At 45.3% G+C, this 19021-nt stretch overlaps 1 protein-coding gene across 1 annotated transcript in view; it reads right to left on the bottom strand.

Moving 5' to 3' along the window:
* Positions 1-11358: 11358 nt before the first annotated feature.
* LOC143796654 (uncharacterized) overlaps positions 11359-19021 on the bottom strand; it is a 137648-nt gene continuing 129985 nt past the window's right edge. Inside the window, exon 7 of the mRNA XM_077281041.1 lies at positions 11359-11625. Coding sequence (XP_077137156.1) covers positions 11619-11625 — 7 coding nt within the window. The 3' untranslated portion in view covers positions 11359-11618. The remainder of the gene's footprint in view (positions 11626-19021) is intronic.

Below are 19021 nucleotides of genomic sequence, written 5' to 3'. Positions count from 1 at the left end.
TTCAGGACATCTGGCCTAAGTTCCTGTTTTTGCCTGGAAAACCCCATACAGTTTGTCTGGCTTATATCCGTTTATGTCAGCCATTTTAAGCCATTGATTATAATATATATAGTAGCTGTGAGTATATGAGTATATATGATTATAGAGCAGTATACATGCAAGAGAGATCTACATGATATATATCTTTCTATCACACTGGATTCCCTGGGCTCCAACAGTGCCAGTTGCTGCTCAGAAGTGCTGTCTGCACAGAGAAAAACACTAGCTCCTGTGTTAGTGGGGTTCAGTAACGTCAGCTGCTCTCCTGCTGTGTGCCTAATCGCCGTGGCATGCGCTTAGGGATCAGCTGATGCCACACAGTCTGAAGAAGGCGGAAGGAGATGAGTGAGAGGCGAAGATATGCACAGCGCATGCCCATGAATCCCAGTCCTGCAGTGTGAATAAATCAGAAGACACTGCGGGGCGGGATCTCGGGCAGGGCGGCCGCACAGGCGCAGTCAGCCTGACATCAAATGATTTCAGAAGATGGGCAGCGCTAACTATGCCTGCCCAAGGGATAATATAACAGCGCAGGCTCCGGGACAGATTCAAACAACGCTGAGGAGGTGCTGCCCAGCGCCAAGGGGGTATGAATGACGGCTGTGCTGCGTCTCATTAAGAAGGAAAGTCCAGCCTCCGGGACGGTTTCACGGTATGAGGGGGCACATTTTATAAGTGTTGACTTGAGCGTGTGCAAGGAGCATAACTAAAAGAGCCACCTCTAATGCTGCACAAGGTGGCTCTTTTAGTTACAAACACCTGGGGGGTGACAGGTTCCCTTTCAGCTTGCTCCAATTAGGCCTCTGCCCACACTCTGTTTCTCCTGTAATCCCTGGGCTCCAACACCGCCAGTTGCTGCTCAGAAGTGTCTTTGGCATGGGTACTCCCTTCTGCCCAGCCTGGTTCCAGCACGCCAGCTGTTTCCGGGTAGTGTCAAGGTCATTTTGCCTCCAATACGTTGTCCTGTCGGGTTGTGGTCGGGTTAGCTAACTCAATGGTGCCTGCAGTTTAGGTGCTTCCTATGTGGGCTGCGGGATCTGGCAATCAAGGCTGGTTCCGTAGTGCCAATAGGACAAGCTCCCCCTATAGGACTGTGGGTTTTTGGTAACTCCAGCCAGCTCGCGGCCTTGCAATTTTTTGTTCATGTGGACCTTCTGCTGACTATCTGAGTTCCAGCACCATTAGCTGGTTCTTTGGAAGTCAATCTTGAATAGGTCCCCCTGGGTTCCAGTACCGTCAGCTGGTTCCAGGCAGAGCCTTTGGCTTAGATGCCTCCTTCTCGGTATCCGAGTTTCACCAACGCCTGGTGGTCCTTGGTAGTGCTTTCTGGCACGGGTACCTCCTGCTTAGTAACAGGGTTCCAGTACCGTCAGCTGGTCCTCGGTAGTTCCATTGGCTCTTGTACCTTCTGCTACCCATACAGGTTCCAGCACCACCAGCTGGTTCTCGGCAGTGTCTTTGGCATGGGTACTCCCTCCTGCCCTGCCTGGTTCCAGCACGCCAGCTGTTTCCGGGTAGTGTCAAGGTCACTTTGCCTCCAATACGTTGTCCTGTCGGGTTGCGGTCAGGTTAGCCAACTCAATGGTGCCTGCAGTTTAGGTGCTTCCTATGTGGGCAGCGGGATCTGGCAATCAAGGCTGGTTCTGTAGTGCCAATAGGACAAGTGTTGTGAATTTCATCTGGGCTCCCTCTGGTGGCCTTTAGCGATACTGCGGGTCTGGAGCTGGGCTCAGCTGCCTCATTTCCTGCTATGCTGGTTCCTATTTAACTCCACCTGGACCTTTACTTGTGGCCTGCTGTCGTTGTATTCAGTACTGGTTCTGACCTCTCCTGGATCTCCCTGGTGACCTGTTTCTTTCTGAGAAGCTAAGTCTTGCTAGTTCTTTTTGCTCATTGTTTCCTTGAATATGTTTCTCAGTATATGATGTGTTCAGTCCAGCTTGCTTGTATGTGATTTTTCGCTTGCTGGTAGCTCTGGGGTGCAGAGTGCACCCCTCACATCGTGAGTCGGTGTGGGGGTTCTTGTACTTTCTGCGTGGATAGTTTTTGATAGTTTTTGTACCGACCGCACAGATCCCTTGCTTTCTTCTGGCAAGTGAGGCTTTGCTTTCTCTCTAGGGGTAGCCAGTTTCTTAGGCTGTGAAGAGGCGTCTAGGTTTTTAGGTAACGCTCCACGGCTGCCTTTAGTGTGTGTGGATAGGATCAGGATTGCGGTCGGTATAGTTCCCACATTCCCGGAGCTTGTCCTACAATTCAGGTTTACCTATCAGGTCAGTTTTGTGATCCTACCACCGGATCATAACAGTACAGCAGGCCCGTAAAGAGTTAATGCATTGCAAAAGAGGGATAAGAGAAATCCTGAGTTCATTTTTTTTTTCTCTGCAGTGTGTCTAGCCTCTCTCCTCCCCTTAATCTCTGGGTGGTTCAGAATTCAGCTGCAGCTATGGACCTTCAGAGTCTGTCTTCTAGTGTGGATCATCTCACTGCTAGGGTACAAGGCATTCAGGATTATGTAGTCCGCAGTCCTATGTCAGAGCCTAAGATACCTATTCCTGAGCTGTTCTCCGGAGACAGATCTAGGTTTTTGAACTTTAAAAATAATTGCAAATTGTTCCTTTCTCTGAGACCTCGATCCTCTGGTGATCCGGTTCAGCAAGTTAAAATTATTATTTCTTTGTTGCGTGGTGACCCTCAAGATTGGGCATTCTCTCTGGCGCCAGGAGATCCTGCATTGCAAAATGTGGATGCGTTTTTTCTGGCGCTTGGAGTGCTTTATGAGGAACCTAATCTGGTAGACCAAGCAGAAAAGGTTTTGCTGGCTCTCTCCCAGGGTCTGGATGAAGCAGAGGTTTACTGTCAGAAGTTTAGGAAATGGTCTGTGCTCACTCAATGGAATGAGTGTGCCCTGGCAGCGATTTTCAGAAAGGGTCTTTCTGAAGCCATTAAGGATGTTATGGTGGGGTTTCCCATGCCTGCGGGTCTGAATGAGTCAATGTCTTTGGCCATTCAGATTGATCGGCGTTTGCGGGAGCGCAAACCAGTGCACCATCTGGCGGTATTTTCTGAGCAGAAGCCTGAGTCTATGCAATGTGACAGGATTCTGACCAGAATTGAACGGCAAAATCACAGACGTCAGAATGGGTTGCGCTTTTACTGTGGTGATTCTGCTCATGTTATCTCAGATTGTTCTAAGCGCACAAAAAACTTCGCTAAGTCTGTCACCATTGGTACTGTGCAGCCTAAATTCATTTTGTCTGTTACTTTGATTTGCTCTCTGTCATCCTACTCAGTTATGGCTTTTGTGGATTCAGGTGCTGCCCTGAATTTGATGGATTTGTCTTTTGCCAGGCGCTGTGGTTTTATCTTGGAGCCTTTGCAATTCCCTATTCCACTAAAGGGAATTGATGCCACGCCATTGGCCAAGAATAAACCTCAGTACTGGGCTCAAGTGACCATGTGCATGACTCCTGCACATCAGGAGGTGATTCGCTTTCTTGTGTTACATAATTTGCATGATGTTGTCGTGTTAGGTCTGCCATGGCTGCAGGCTCATAATCCAGTCCTGGATTGGAAAGCAATGTCTGTGTCAAGTTGGGGTTGCCAGTGAATTCATGGCGATGCTCCTTTGGTGTCAATTGCTTCTTCTACTCCTTCTGAAGTCCCTGAATTTTTGTCGGACTACCAGGATGTATTTGATGAGCCCAAGTCCAGTGCCCTACCCCCTCATAGGGATTGTGATTGCGCTATAAATTTGATTCCTGGTAGTAAGTTCCCTAAGGGACGACTTTTTAATTTGTCTGTACCAGAACATGCCGCTATGCGGAGTTATATCAAGGAGTCTTTGGAGAAGGGGCATATTCGCCCGTCCTCGTCCCCTTTGGGTGCGGGGTTCTTTTTTGTGGCCAAGAAGGATGGTTCTCTGAGACCCTGTATAGATTATCGCCTTCTAAATAACATCACGGTCAAATTTCAGTATCCTTTGCCACTGTTGTCCGATCTGTTTGCTCGGATTAGGGGGGCCAGTTGGTTCACCAAGATAGATCTTCGTGGAGCGTATAATCTGGTGCGTATAAAACAGGGCGATGAATGGAAAACAGCATTTAATATGCCCGAAGGCCATTTTGAGTACTTGGTGATGCCTTTTGGGCTTTCTAATGCCCCTTCTGTGTTCCAGTCCTTCATGCACGACATCTTCCGAGAGTATCTGGATAGGTTTATGATTGTGTACCTGGATGATATTTTGGTCTTTTCTGATGATTGGGAATCTCATGTGAAGCAGGTCAGGATGGTATTTCAGGTCCTGCGAGCCAATGCCTTGTTTGTGAAGGGCTCTAAATGTCTCTTCGGAGTCCAGAAGGTTTCCTTTTTGGGCTTTATTTTTTCTCCTTCTACCATTGAGATGGATCCAGTCAAGGTCCAGGCTATTTATGACTGGACTCAACCTACATCGGTAAAGAGTCTTCAGAAGTTCTTGGGTTTTGCTAATTTTTACCGTCGCTTCATCACTAATTTTTCCAGTGTGGTTAAGCCTTTGACGGATTTGACCAAGAAGGGTTCTGATGTGACGAATTGGTCTCCTGCGGCCGTGGAGGCCTTTCAGGAGCTCAAACGTCGGTTCTCTTCGGCTCCTGTCTTGCGTCAGCCTGATGTCTCTCTGCCCTTCCAGGTCGAGGTTGATGCTTCTGAGATTGGAGCAGGGGCTGTCTTGTCACAGAGAAGCTCTGATGGCTCTGTGATGAGGCCATGTGCTTTCTTTTCAAGAAAGTTTTCGCCTGCCGAGCGGAATTATGATGTTGGTAATCGGGAGTTATTGGCAATGAAGTGGGCATTTGAGGAATGGCGACATTGGCTTGAGGGAGCCAAACATCGTGTGGTGGTCTTGATGGATCACAAAAATTTAACTTATCTCGAGTCTGCTAAGCGGCTATTTCCTAGACAGGCTCGATGGTCGCTGTTTTTCTCCCGTTTCGATTTCGTGGTTTCATACCTTCCGGGTTCGAAGAACGTGAAGGCTGATGCTCTTTCTAGGAGCTTTGTGCCTGACTCTCCGGGAGTTTCTGAACCGGCTAGTGTCCTCAAAGAAGGGGTGATTTTGTCTGCCATCTCCCCTGATTTACGACGGGTACTGCAGGAATTTCAGGCCAATAGACCTGATCGTTGTCCACCGGAGAGACTGTTTGTCCCGGATAGATGGACCAGTAGAGTCATTTCCGAGGTTCATTCTTCGGTGTTGGCGGGTCACCCTGGGATTTTTGGTACCAGGAATTTGGTGGCTAGGTCCTTTTGGTGGCCTTCCTTGTCGCGGTATGTGCATTCCTTTGTGCAGTCCTGTGGGATTTGTGCTCGGGCCAAGCCTTGCTGTTCTCGTGCCAGTGGATTGCTTTTGCCTTTGCCTGTCCCGAAGAGGCCCTGGACGCATATTTCCATGGATTTTATTTTGGATCTTCCAGTCTCTCAGAAGATGTCTGTTATCTGGGTGGTTTGTGATCGTTTTTCTAAAATGGTCCATTTGGTGCCCTTGCCTAAGCTGCCTTCCTCCTCCGATTTGGTTCCACTGTTTTTTCAGAATGTGGTTCATTTGCATGGTATTCCTGAGAATATTGTGTCTGACAGAGGATCCCAGTTTGTGTCCAGATTTTGGCGGTCCTTTTGTGCTAAGATGGGCATTGAATTATCTTTTTCATCGGCCTTCCATCCTCAGACGAATGGCCAAACCGAACGAACTAATCAGACCTTGGAGACTTATCTGAGATGTTTTGTTTCTGCTGATCAGGATGATTGGGTGACTTTTTTGCCATTGGCTAAGTTCGCCCTCAATAATCGGGCTAGTTCTGCTACTTTGGTTTCGCCTTTTTTTTGCAATTCTGGTTTTCATCCTCGTTTTTCCTCAGGTCAGGTTGAGCCTTCTGACTGTCCTGGGGTGGATTCTGTGGTGGATAGGTTGCAGCAGATTTGGAACCACGTGGTGGACAATTTGACGTTGTCACAAGAGAAGGCTCAGCGCTTTGCTAACCGCCGGCGCTGTGTGGGTCCCCGACTTCGTGTGGGGGATTTGGTATGGTTGTCTTCTCGTTATGTTCCGATGAAGGTTTCCTCTCCTAAGTTCAAGCCTCGTTTCTTTGGTCCTTATAAGATTTTGGAAATCCTCAAACCTGTGTCATTTCATTTGGACCTCCCAGCATCATTTGCCATTCACAATGTGTTCCATAGGTCATTGTTGCGGAGATATGTGGTGCCTGTGGTTCCTTCTGTTGATCCTCCTGCTCCGGTCTTGGTCGAGGGAGAATTGGAGTATGTGGTGGAGAAGATCTTGGATTCTCGTGTTTCAAGACGAAAGCTTCAGTACTTGGTTAAGTGGAAGGGCTATGGTCAGGAGGATAATTCCTGGGTTGTCGCCTCTGATGTCCATGCGGCCGATTTGGTTCGTGCCTTTCATTCGGCTCATCCTGATCGGCCTGGGGGCTCTGGTGAGGGTTCGGTGACCCCTCCTCAAGGGGGGGGGTACTGTTGTGAATTCCGTCTGGGCTCCCTCTGGTGGCCTTTAGCGATACTGCGGGTCTGGAGCTGGGCTCAGCTGCCTCATTTCCTGCTATGCTGGTTCCTATTTAACTCCACCTGGACCTTTACTTGTGGCCTGCTGTCGTTGTATTCAGTACTGGTTCTGACCTCTCCTGGATCTCCCTGGTGACCTGTCTCTTTCTGAGAAGCTAAGTCTTGCTAGTTCTTTTTGCTCATTGTTTTCTTGAATATGTTTCTCAGTATATGATGTGTTCAGTCCAGCTTGCTTATATGTGATTTTTCGCTTGCTGGTAGCTCTGGGGTGCGCACTACCCCTCACATCGTGAGTCAGTGTGGGGGTTCTTGTACTTTCTGCGTGGATAGTTTTTGATAGTTTTTGTACCGACCGCACAGATCCCTTGCTTCCTTCTGACTATTTAGTGTTAGCGGGCCTCATTTGCTTAAACCTGTTTTTCATTCCTACGTTTGTATTTTCCCCTTAACTCACCGTTATTATTTGTGGGGGGCTGTCTAAACTTTTGGGGTTATTTTTCTGAGGCAAGTGAGGCTTTGCTTTCTCTCTAGGGGTAGCCAGTTTCTTAGGCTGTGAAGAGGCGTCTAGGTTTTTAGGTAACGCTCCACGGCTGCCTTTAGTGTGTGTGGATAGGATCAGGATTGCGGTCGGTATAGTTCCCACATTCCCGGAGCTTGTCCTACAATTCAGGTTTACCTATCAGGTCAGTTTTGTGATCCTACCACCGGATCATAACAGACAAGCTCCCCCTGTAGGACTGTGGGTTTTCGGTAACTCCGGCCGGCTCGCGGCCTTGCAATTTTTTGTTCATGTGGACCTTCTGCTGACTATATGAGTTCCAACACCATTAGCTGGTTCTTTAGAAGTCAATCTTGAATAGGTCCCCCTGGGTTCCAGTACTGTCAGCTGGTTCCAGGCAGAGCCTTTGGCTTAGGTGCCTCCTTCTCGGTATCCGAGTTCCACCAACGTCTGGTGGTCCTTGGTAGTGCTTTCTGGCATGGGTACCTCCTGCTTAGCAACCGGTTCCAGTACCGTCAGCTGGTCCTCGGTAGTTCCATTGGCTCTTGTACCTTCTGCTACCCATCCGGCTTCCAGTACCGTCAGCTGGTTCTCGGCAGTGTTTTTGGCTCTTGTACCTTCTGCTACCCATCCTGGTTCCAGTACCATCAGCTGGTTCCAGGCAGAGCCTTTGGCTTAGGTGCCTCCTCGGTATCTGAGTTCCACCAATGTCTGGTGGTCATTGGTAGTGCTTTCTGGCACGGGTACCTCCTGCTTAGTAACCGGGTTCCAGTACCGTCAGCTGGTCCTCGGTAGTTCCATTGGCTCTTGTACCTTTGGCTACCCATCCGGGTTCCAGTACCGTCAGCTGGTTCTCGGCAGTTCCTCAGCCTTCTTGTACCTTTTGCTACATTTCCAAGTTCAATCTTTTTGAAATGGTTTTTGGTAATCACTCTGGATCTCCCTGATGACGACCCTAAAGAAGACGACCCTGAAGACCACCCCGAAGAAGACAACGACCCCAGAGACGACGACCCCGGAGACGACGACCCTGGAGACGACGACCCTGAAGACCACCCCGAAGAAGACGACGACCCCGGAGACGACGACCCTGGAGACGACGACCCTGGAGACGACGACCCTGAAGACCACCCCGAAGAAGACCAAGAAGCAGAAGAACAAGAAGCTGCAGAACAAAAAGCAGAAGAACATTAAGCATAAGACTAAAAATCAGAGCAAAATATATTATCTAAATTATAAGCAGAAGAAGACTAAGCAGTGTATGGGGGTGAGTCCGTTCCTCCTCTTGGTGCCCCTGGAAAAAACCTGCTGCTGCAGGCCAAACTGAACGTGGACAAATCCTGTTGTAAATCTTTTGTGACAGGCAGAACGGAAGGTGTAATCTTCAAACTTTTATAGATAACTACTACAGGAATGCCTGTCACAAATAAGAATATGATGAAGAAGTAGAATATGAAGAAGAATAATAGTTGAATTAAAGGAATATGAAGAATGTAAAAAAAAGAATAATAGGAAGAAGGTGAAGAAGAAGAAGATGAATAAGGTGAAGAAGAAGTTGATGAAAAAGATGCTGCTGCTGAGGATGATGAAGAAGAAAGTATGGGAGAAGTAAAAAGGAAGGTGAAGAGCATGGAAGTAGTGAAACATAAGTATCTGACAAAATATAAAAAAGCTTAACATAGTCAATATCTTTGTAACTCCGAACGTCTTAAAAAAAAAAATTAATTCCTGCTATTCCATTTGATTGGGCTAAACCTCTATGCCTTTAATGTCTCCTCCAGCTCCCCAATACATTCTACATTATTCTTAGTTGTTTTCCTTCATGTAGAATTAACCTACAAGGAGAAAAAGGGTTTATTTTAATTCCGATATTTGTGTCCCATTGACTTCCATTGGTTTCCGTTATCGGTATTGGCAATATCCGATATTTTTTGGATATCGGCCGATCCAATCCGATACAGATATTTTCGGATATCGGAAGGTATCGCTCAACACTACTTAACACATCTGTGGTCTTTACGGCATTTACAACAGGCATCATAGTGCATCGTTCCTTATCTTTCCCTGCACCTCTCTCACGGTTACATAGCATGGGCCCTGGTCGGACCGTCCCTGAAGGCTCCTCTGGACACTCTCTGTACAGTTCTGCTACGGTTAAGCTTCCCTCGGTCTGCTTCGCCCCAGACACAAGTTCATTAATTGCCGGAGTCAGTTGCCACTGGGAAAGTAAACTGCCTTTCTGTGCTGGTCTATGTGTAGGTGCCAAGTTCCTTCTGATTGTACTCACTACTTCTGTGAGGTTTCCTGACTGCTCTGTCCGGGTCCTCAGAGTTTCCTCCCACGCCAAGAGTTGCCACATCCTGACATTTCCTTGGGCACTCTGCTGTACAAGCCTGCTGTATTTTCTTCCTTCTGCTGCGGATGGCTAGGCCCCACTTTAATGGCCTTACCTTACCACATAGCAGCCCCTCCTATTGTTAACCATATACTTACACTATACACTAGCTAGGAACTACGTGCACTACAATGCCCCCCATCTAGTGGCCAATGTGTGCACTGCACTTACCCTATCCAACAATGTTAATTACACATTTAACAGAATACAAAACCAGTATAAAACATATTATACATAATACAATTATCAGAAATGGTAATACACATAACTGTGTAGCAGTGCCAGTAAAGCAAACATTGGTAATAGACTGAGTAGTGTAGCAGTACCAGAATTATAGCAAACATATTTACCAATCCCCTTACAATGGCACAAAAAAAATCTGCTGGAAGGTCGATTTCACAGTCACACAGGACACTAGCTATCTAAATTTTCTGACTTTGAAACAACTGCCTAGCTAACTAGATAAAATACATCAGCACCCAGGCCCAGAGTCAGGAGAAGCTTCTCTGTGCGGCTATAGTGACAAAATGGTGCTAAAACAGCCAGTGACACAAGCCATTGTGTCAGGACATTGTGAATGTTTCCTGTGCCCTGATTGGCTAGCCACAATGTGCACACATAAAGTTAGAAAAAAGTTTTACAAGCACACTGCTCCTCTGATCTCTCCCCACCCCTTCACCTCATCAAACACGTGCCCCATTCTCAGCATACACCACCATTATCGTATTCAAAGTGCTCAAATACCTTAGTGGCAACGCAAATATTTTCCTTCAGTTTTACTGAATGTTACCAATTTTTCCAGATTTTCTGAAAATTTGCTTGTGTTTCCGATCACAAATCCGGATGTGCTATTTTCATGCCGAATTTATGTCTGGTGATCGTTTTTCGAACATATTCGCTCATCTCTACTCATAAGCATCCAACATTTACCATTGGTCCTCTCAATTGTACACGTGGATTTCTCCAGAATCTCTGAATCTTTTGAGGATGTCATGTGTTGTAGATGGTGGGATATTCAAAGTCCGTAATTTTATGTTGAGGAACATTTTTCTGAAATTGTTCTAAAATTTTTAGACACAGTTGTTCTCAGATTGGTGAACTTCTGATCCTTTGCCCATATCATATGCCAGATTGCAGTAAGCTACTGCATGTACAGTTACATCCATTTGCAGGAAGGGGTAAATTGAGAATAGGAAAAGATTGGAATAGTAAAAATTGGAATATTGTTTTAAAATAGTATTGGCAAAAGGCATACATGCCAACTTTTGAGAATGCCATCAAGGACATTCTGATAAAAAATATATATAGCAGCATAAAAATGTTTCTCCACATAATGTTCCCATTTTTATAGGCTATATGTCACTAATATATACATGACTCTTTTCATCATACCCCCAAAAAATACAAATCTAAAGCAGATTGCATAAGGTGATACAGATCCAAGACTACACTCCCTAAATAAGTAAAGACCCCAGATTAAACCACATAAACAAATACAGACGCTCGATCAGCCTCCATTGTTGTAGTCCTCTACAACTCTTGTCTGTCATTGTGGCTTGTAGGAATGAGAACAGGTAAGTATGTACAGGAGTCAGATGAGCGGGTGCCAGAAAAATTGCGTGCTCTTACCTTTTTCCAGGAGTATCACAGGCATTCAAGAAAAGATGGCAAGCACAACAAAAGGTAAATAAAAAAAAAATAGTACAATTAACTTGCTTTTGTAAAAATTACTAGAACTTACTACTTTGGGTTCCTGAATGATATACTGCAGATAATCTGCAAGGATTTCAGGATTTAACGAAAGAGTACAGTACAGCACAATAAGTTTAATGAATTTTCATTTATTCACATAGCAAATTTATGAAGTATGGCTTCTGCAGAAAGATTCTCCTCATTTAAACGTTAACATGTCTGCATCTGATTTCTTTGCTACCAAATTTATTTCGACAGATCAGGTAAAAAACGAACAAAAAAACGACTTTTGAATCTTCATCAGTTTGGGAATCTTTATCCAAAACATACTTTGTTTATTTTTTATCTCTATCAGGTAGGCATTCCTGTTAGCTGTATGAATCAATGTACCAATGTTGATTTCTGCCCAGCTTCGGACTACTCAAATTTAATCCGTTGTGCTCAAATGCTGTGAAAGGACAAGAATGTGAGTTGGGACATATAAAGCATGAAGATACATGACAAGAATAATCCATAACAATAAATCTTATACTTGTATTTGCAAACACATTAAGTGCTTCATCAATAGCACACATTCATAGGGCTCTAGATGTTCTCAATAAAAGCTTCAACTCAATCCACAAAAAAAGCAAGCCCTCACTCAGGTCTGTCATCTGTTAACAGAAATATAGGGGGCTTCCACGTTACAGGTAGTACAAAGGCTCTTGAAAAGCGAAATGGCTCCATAACCCTCTAAAAGAAATTGAGCAAACTCTGCGCTCCCAAATCCAAATGCCCCCTCCCTTCTGAGCCCCACAGTATACCTAAACTACATTTAGCGGCCACATGTTTATCATTTCTGAAGCGATAAGCGCCCGCCTAACTTACAGGTGTATGCCTCCAGAAGCATGGCCTGGGCATAAAGTACTGGTGACTGCAACGTACTGGTCAATACAGCGTACTGGTCACTACAATGGCAGTTGGCAATTTTCATTTGGCAACATTCATTGCTGCTTGTTTCTGGAAAATACCCATGGAGTCAAAATCGTCACTACACCTGTAGATAAATTCCCAAAGGGGTATAATTTCCAAAATGGGGTCACTTGAGGGGAAATTCTGCTCTTCTAGAAATTAGAGGCTCTGCATATGGAGTCCATGGAGTACATGGTATGCCATTAGGGGGGGATTTGTATACTTTGGATTTTGGTCTTCAAAAATGGAAGAGTGGCCTGAGCTTGTCTGTCATGCCTTGGATATTTTGTCATGCCCGGCAGCCAGGGTTCTCTCAGAACATGTCTTCAGTGCTGCTGGTGGTGTCCTGATGGATAAGCGCATCTGGCTATTCCCTGAAAGAGTAGACTGACTAACTCTTATCAAAATGAACAAGTCATGGATCCGCAATGACTTTTGCCCTCCATTGGCAGACTATTGCAGTATGGCTCCCAGACGGGCAGGCCTGCACTAACATTTAGTCAACTACTACTTTTACTATCCTTACATTTTTCTAACATTAGTGCTCTAACAAGGTGATATTTGTGCCACCTGAGTCTGGCTGGGGAAAAAAATTGAGCTGTTGCATGAGGTATCAGGGCTCCCAACAAAGAAGGTTTACACCGTTCCCTTAGCCACTATGTCTTAACTGAAATTTCAATTCAAAGCTGTGAATGCTGGCCCAGACCCTGATACCTCATGCATGGCACATGGCTGACTGCTGCTGTGCCATTACCAAATTTCTACTGTTAGTGAATTGATGCCACTTTTCATGTTGTCTGCTCCTAATTTAGCTGTTTGGGAAGCTTTTTGTCACAACTAAGGTGTTGTGTATATGTTTAGTTTGGCCTCCCATTTAGTTTTATGGGGTTCGGGTACCTTGTTGAACCGTTCGGCGAACATCTAAGCATTCGGCAAATTGAAACAAACCGAACCTTGAAAGGTTCGCTCATCTGTAATCATCTCCAGCCTCGACTACTGCAACCTTCCTGCTTTGTGGCCTCCCTTCTAACAGTCTCGCACCCCTGCAATCTATCATAAACACTACTGCCTGACTAATCCACCTATCCACCCGCTATTACCCAGCCACTCCTCTCTGTCAGTCCCTTCACTGTCTCCCCATTACCCAGAGACTCTAGTTCAAAACCCTAATCATGACATACAAAGCCATTCACAACATGCCTCCTCCATACATCTGTAACCTAGTCTCCCTGTACTTACCTGTATGCAACCTCTGATCCTCACAAGATCTCCTTCTCTACTCCCCTCTTATTTTCTCTTCCAATATTTGCATACAAGATTAATCCCACCCACCCCCTCTACTCTGGAACTCTCTACCCTAACATATCAGACTGTTGCCTACCATGGAAAGCTTCAAAAGAAACCTGAAAAACCACCTCTTCTGACAAGCCTACAATCTACAGTAACCATCGTTCCATCATACCACTGCACAACCAGCTCTACCCTCACCTACTGTATCCTCACCCATCCCTTGTAGACTGTGAGCCTTCATGGGCAGAGTCCTCTCTCCTCCTGCACCAGTTGGTGACTTATATTGTTTATGATGATTGTACTTGTTTTTATTAGGTATACCTCTTTTCATATGTAAAGCACCATGGAATAAATGGCATTATAACAATAAATAATAATAATACCGCTGTGCAGCTGCCAAACAAAGGGAGTCGAGTAGCCCATCCAGTAACTGAAATTGACAAAATACTGCGCAATTATACTATTTCTACTCTGGGGAAATTTATGCTACTTTAATGGTGTATGGCAATAATTTTTGGAAATGCTTGGACTCCAAGTTGAGTCTCTTTCATGTGTGTTGCCTGAATTTGGCAGGGCTCTCAGAGCACCAGGCCTGCACTTGTCACTCATCCACCATCCACTTCTATGAAGAGGTAAGGTCTGGACTGGACCAAGGGAACGCAGTGGATGTGGTGTATATGGACTTCAAAAGCTTTTGATACGGTACCACATAAAAGGTTGATATATAAAGAAAGAACAATGGGGATAGGGGAAAATATGTGTAAGTGGGTTAAGAGCTGGCTCAGGGATAGGAAACAAAGGGTAGTTATTAATGGCGCACACTCGGACTGCGTCGCGGTTAACAGTGGGGTACCGCATGGGTCGGTGTTGGGCCAACATCTTTTTAGCATATTTATTAATGACCTTGCAGGGGGCATACAGAATAGAATTTCAATGTTTCCAGATTACACTAAACTCTGTAGAGTAATCAGTACAGAGGAGGACAATTTAATATTACAGGAAGACGTAAATTAGAAGCTTGGGCTGATAAATGGCAAGTGAGCTTTAATGGGGATAAATGTAAGGTCATGCACTTTGGCTGAAGAAATAAGATGTATAATTATGTGCGTAATTGTAAAACACTGGGCAAAACTGTCACTGTAAAAGACCTGGGGGTATGCGTGGACGACAAACTCACATTTAGTGGCCAGTGTCAGGCAGCTGCTACAAAGGCAAATAAAATGGGATGCATTAAAAGAGGCATAGATGCTCATGAGGAGAACATAATTTTACCTCTATACAAGTCACTAGTTCGACCACACTTAGAATACTGTGTACAGTTCTGGTCTCTGGTGTATAAGAAAGACATAGCTGAACTATAGCAGGTGCAGAGAAGAGCAACCAATTATTAGAGTACTGGGGGGTCTGCATTACCAAGGCAGGTTATTACACTTGGGGCTATTTAGTTTGGAATAACGAAGGCTTATTGATGATCTTATTACAATGTATAAATACATGAGGGGACAGTACAAAGACCTTTCTAATAATCTTTTTACTCTTAGACGGGGACAAGGGGGCATCCTCTACGTCTGGAGGAAAGAAGGTTTAAGCATAATAAAAGACGCGGATTCTTTACTGTAAGAGCAGTAAGACTATGGAACTCTGCCGTATGATGTAATGAGTGATTCACTACTAAAACTTAAGAAGGGACTGAATTCTTGAAAAGTATAATGTTACAGGTTATACTGTATATACTAGATTCCTTGATAGGGCGTTGATCCAGGGAACTAGTCTGATTGCCGCATGTGGAGTCGGGAAGGAATTTTTTTCCCACAATATGGAGCTTACTCTTTGACACATGGGTTAATTTTGCCTTCCTCTGGATCAACATCTAAGGCTATGGGTTGAACTAGATGCACTTAAAGTCGTCCTTCAATCTTAAATACTATGTTACTATGTTACCTGTTACTGATCAATGTTTAAGCTAGAAATGCTGGCCCTGTCCCAAGCCCTGTCTGTTCATGCTGCGCAATCAAACTATTTGTACTCTGGGTCAATTGATACCACTTTTCCTGGTGTCGGACCCTAATTTGAGCTGTTTAGGCAGGTTTTTGGTCCCCCTAAAGGTTTTGCCTATGTGTTTGGTTTTGCCTACCATTGATGTCAATGGGGTTTGGATATGTTCAATGAACTGTTCGCCAATCCGAACTCAACCTTGAAAGGTTCACTCATCTCTAATCCCGATCTGCAGGGCGGGATTCCACAACCCTCCGAGGCCCCTCTAACAGTAAAACCATATTAAAGAGGTTGTTCTGTTTCAGTAAATGAATGTCCATGGCTGCAGGTTCTTATAAAGAAACAAACTGCACTATACTCACTTTCCTTAGTTTCATCAGAGAGTCTCTGCTGATATACCCGATGTCTGCAGCACGGACATCACGTTGATAGCTCAGCAGCCACTGACTGCGCTCAGCTACTCTAAAGGCATTCTGTTTCCACTTGCAGATCCACTAAGCTCTGATTGACTGACACTCAGCACCGTAGGCAATGCCAGACATCGGAAGTATTGTTGGAGACTCGCTGGAGGACCCTAAGAACATAAGTACAGTACAATTTGTGTTTTTAGAAAAACCTGCAGCTGGGGATACTCATTTACTGAAAGGAAACAGCTACATTAACATTTTATTGTGATATGTCACTATTTGCACTAACCCAGTTCAAAGAGACAGATCTTGTATTTTCACTGCATTATGGGTTGCGGAGGGTTGTGGGATCTCGCTCTCCATGCCGGGATCACACAGCCTGGAAGTTAGGGCCAAACTTTTGTTAGGATGCATTAGGATTCCTTCTATGCATTTTTATAATAGCTTAGATTTAAAAGGAAATGAAGTCTGGGTTGCACACTCTTTTAAGGCCGGCGTCACACAACCATAGAATATGGGTGAGAAAACATCGCATAGCACTCAGACCAGTGCTATAATCTGTGTGTGCTATAAGCTCACACCAGTGTTTATTTTCTCAGGTGTATTGTCACCGAGACTTGGATGAGACTTGCCAATGCAAGTCTATGGGCGCGAGAAAAAAAATCGCACAGCACTCGGACCATTTGAGTGCTATCTGATTTTTACGCATCATTGTCCTTTGAAAAGCCAGCAATTCATCTGCCACATACAGTAAAGTCACAGCATGACAGGTTAGAATACAATCTATAATGTAAATACATAGAAGTATAGATGTCTGTGAAACACACATACAGTATATACACTGCTCAAAACAATAAGGGAACACCTAAACAACAGAATATAACTCCAAGTAAACTTCTGTGAAATCAAACTGTCCATTTAGGAAGCAACACTGTTTGACAATCAATTTCACATGCTGTTGTGCAAATGGAATAGACAACAGATGGAAATTTTTGGCAATTATCAAGACACACTCAATAAAGGAGTGGTTCTGCAGGTGGGGACCACAGACCACATCTCAGTATCATTGCTTTCTGGCTGATGTTTTGGTCCCTTTTAAATGTTGGTTGAGCTTTCACAGTTGTGGTAGCATGAGGTGGACTATACAACCCACACAAGTGCCTCAGTTAGTGCAGCTCATCCAGGATAACTCACCAATTCGACCTGTGGCAAGAAGGTTTGCTGTGTCTGTCAGCGTAGTGTCCAGAGGCTGGAGGCGCTACCAGGAGACAGGCCAGTACACCAGGAGATGTGGAGGGGGCCGTAGGAGGGCAACAACCCAGCAGCAGGACTGCTACCTCAGCCTTTGTGCAAGAAGGAACAGGAGGAGCACTGCCAGAGCGCTGCAAAATGACCTCCAGCAGGCCACAAATGTGCATGTGTCTGCACAAACGGTGAAAAAACCGACTCCATGAGGATGGTCTGAGTGCCCAACATCCACAGATGGGGGTTGTGCTCACAGCCCAACACCGTGCAGGACGCTTCGCATTTGCCATAGAACACCAGGATTGGCAAATTCGCCACCGGCGCCCTGTGCTCTTCACAGATGAAAGCAGGTTCACACTGAGCACATGTGACAGATGTGACAGAGTCTGGAGACACCGTGGAGAGTGATCTGCTGCCTGCAACATCCTTCAGCATGACCCATTTGGCAGTGGGTCAGTAATAGTGTGGGGTGCCATTTCTTTGGAGAGCCACACAGCCCTCCATGTGCTCGCCAGAGGTAGTCTGACTGCCATTAGGTACCAATATGAGATCCTCAGTCCCCTTGTGAGACCATATGCTGGTACAGTTGGCCTTGGGTTCCTCCTAATGCAGGACAATGCCAGACCTGATGTAGCTGGAGTGTGTCAGCAATTCCTGCAAGATGAAGGCATTGAAGCCATGGACTGGCCAGCCCGTTCACCAGACCTGAATCTGATTGAACACTGTTGTGAATTCCGTTCTCGGACTCCCTCCTGTGGTCATGAATGGTACTTCGGCGAGTTCTGTCCGTGGACTCCCTCTGGTGGCTGTGAGTGGAACTGCTGGTTCTGAGGTTGCCTCCTCAGCTGCCCTCGTTTGCGGCTAGGCTGGCTTCTCTATTTAACTCCACTCAGATCGTTACTCCATGCCAGCTGTCAATGTATTAGTACTGGTTCAGATCTCTCTCGGATCTTTCTGATGACCTGTCTACTCCAGCAAAAGCTAAGTCCCTGCTAGTTCATTTGTTGTTCATTTTGTACTGAATATGTTTCTTAGTGCTTGCTAAGTTCTAGTCCAGCTTGCTAACATGATATTGCCTTGCTAGCTGGAAGCTCTGGGTTGCAGAGTGGCACCTCCGCACCGTGAGTCGGTGCGGGGGTCTTTTTGCACACTCTGCGTGGCTTTTTGTAGTTTCTTGTGCTGACCGCATAGATCCCTTTCCTATCCTCAGTCTATCTAGTAAGTCTGGCCTCCTTTGCTGAAACCTGTTTCATCCCTGTGTTTGTGACTTTCCTCTTAACTCACAGTTAATATATGTGGGGGGCTGCCTTTACCTTTGGGGAAATTTCTCTGAGGCAAGGTAAGGCTTATTTTCCTATCTTTAGGGGTAGTTAGCTCTTAGGCTGTGAAGAGGCGTCTAGGGAGAGTTAGGTACGCTCCACAGCTATTTCTAGTGTGTGTGTTAGGATTAGGATTTGCGGTCAGCAGAGTTCCCACTTCCCAGAGCTTGTCCTGTCTTTTAGTTTAACCATCAGGTCATTCCAGGTGCACCTAACCACCAGGTCCATAACAGTACAGCTGGTCCACAAAGTGTTAATGCATCTCAATAGAGGGATAAGAGAAGTTCTGAGACCATTTTTTTTTCTCTGCAGTGTGTTTTGTCTTTCTTTTTCCCTTAACCTCTGGGTGGTTCAGGACTCAGGTGTAGATATGGACATTCAAGGTCTGTCCTCTTGTGTTGATCACCTCACTGCGAGGGTACAAAGCATTCAAGATTATGTAGTTCAGAATCCTATGTTAGAGCCTAGAATTCCAATTCCTGATTTGTTTTTTGGAGATAGATCTAAATTTCAAAAATAATTGTAAACTGTTTCTTGCTTTGAAACCCCGCTCCTTTGGTGACCCCATTCAGCAAGTAAAAATCATTATTTCTTTGTTACGTGGCGACCCACAAGACTGGGCATTCTCCCTTGCGCC

This window comes from Ranitomeya variabilis, chromosome 1, assembly GCF_051348905.1.
Source record: "Ranitomeya variabilis isolate aRanVar5 chromosome 1, aRanVar5.hap1, whole genome shotgun sequence".
In the NCBI taxonomy this organism is placed as follows: Eukaryota; Metazoa; Chordata; class Amphibia; order Anura; family Dendrobatidae; genus Ranitomeya; species Ranitomeya variabilis.
The sequence above is the reverse complement of the archived record's forward strand: the minus strand, read 5'-3'. Positions and strand labels throughout refer to the sequence as shown.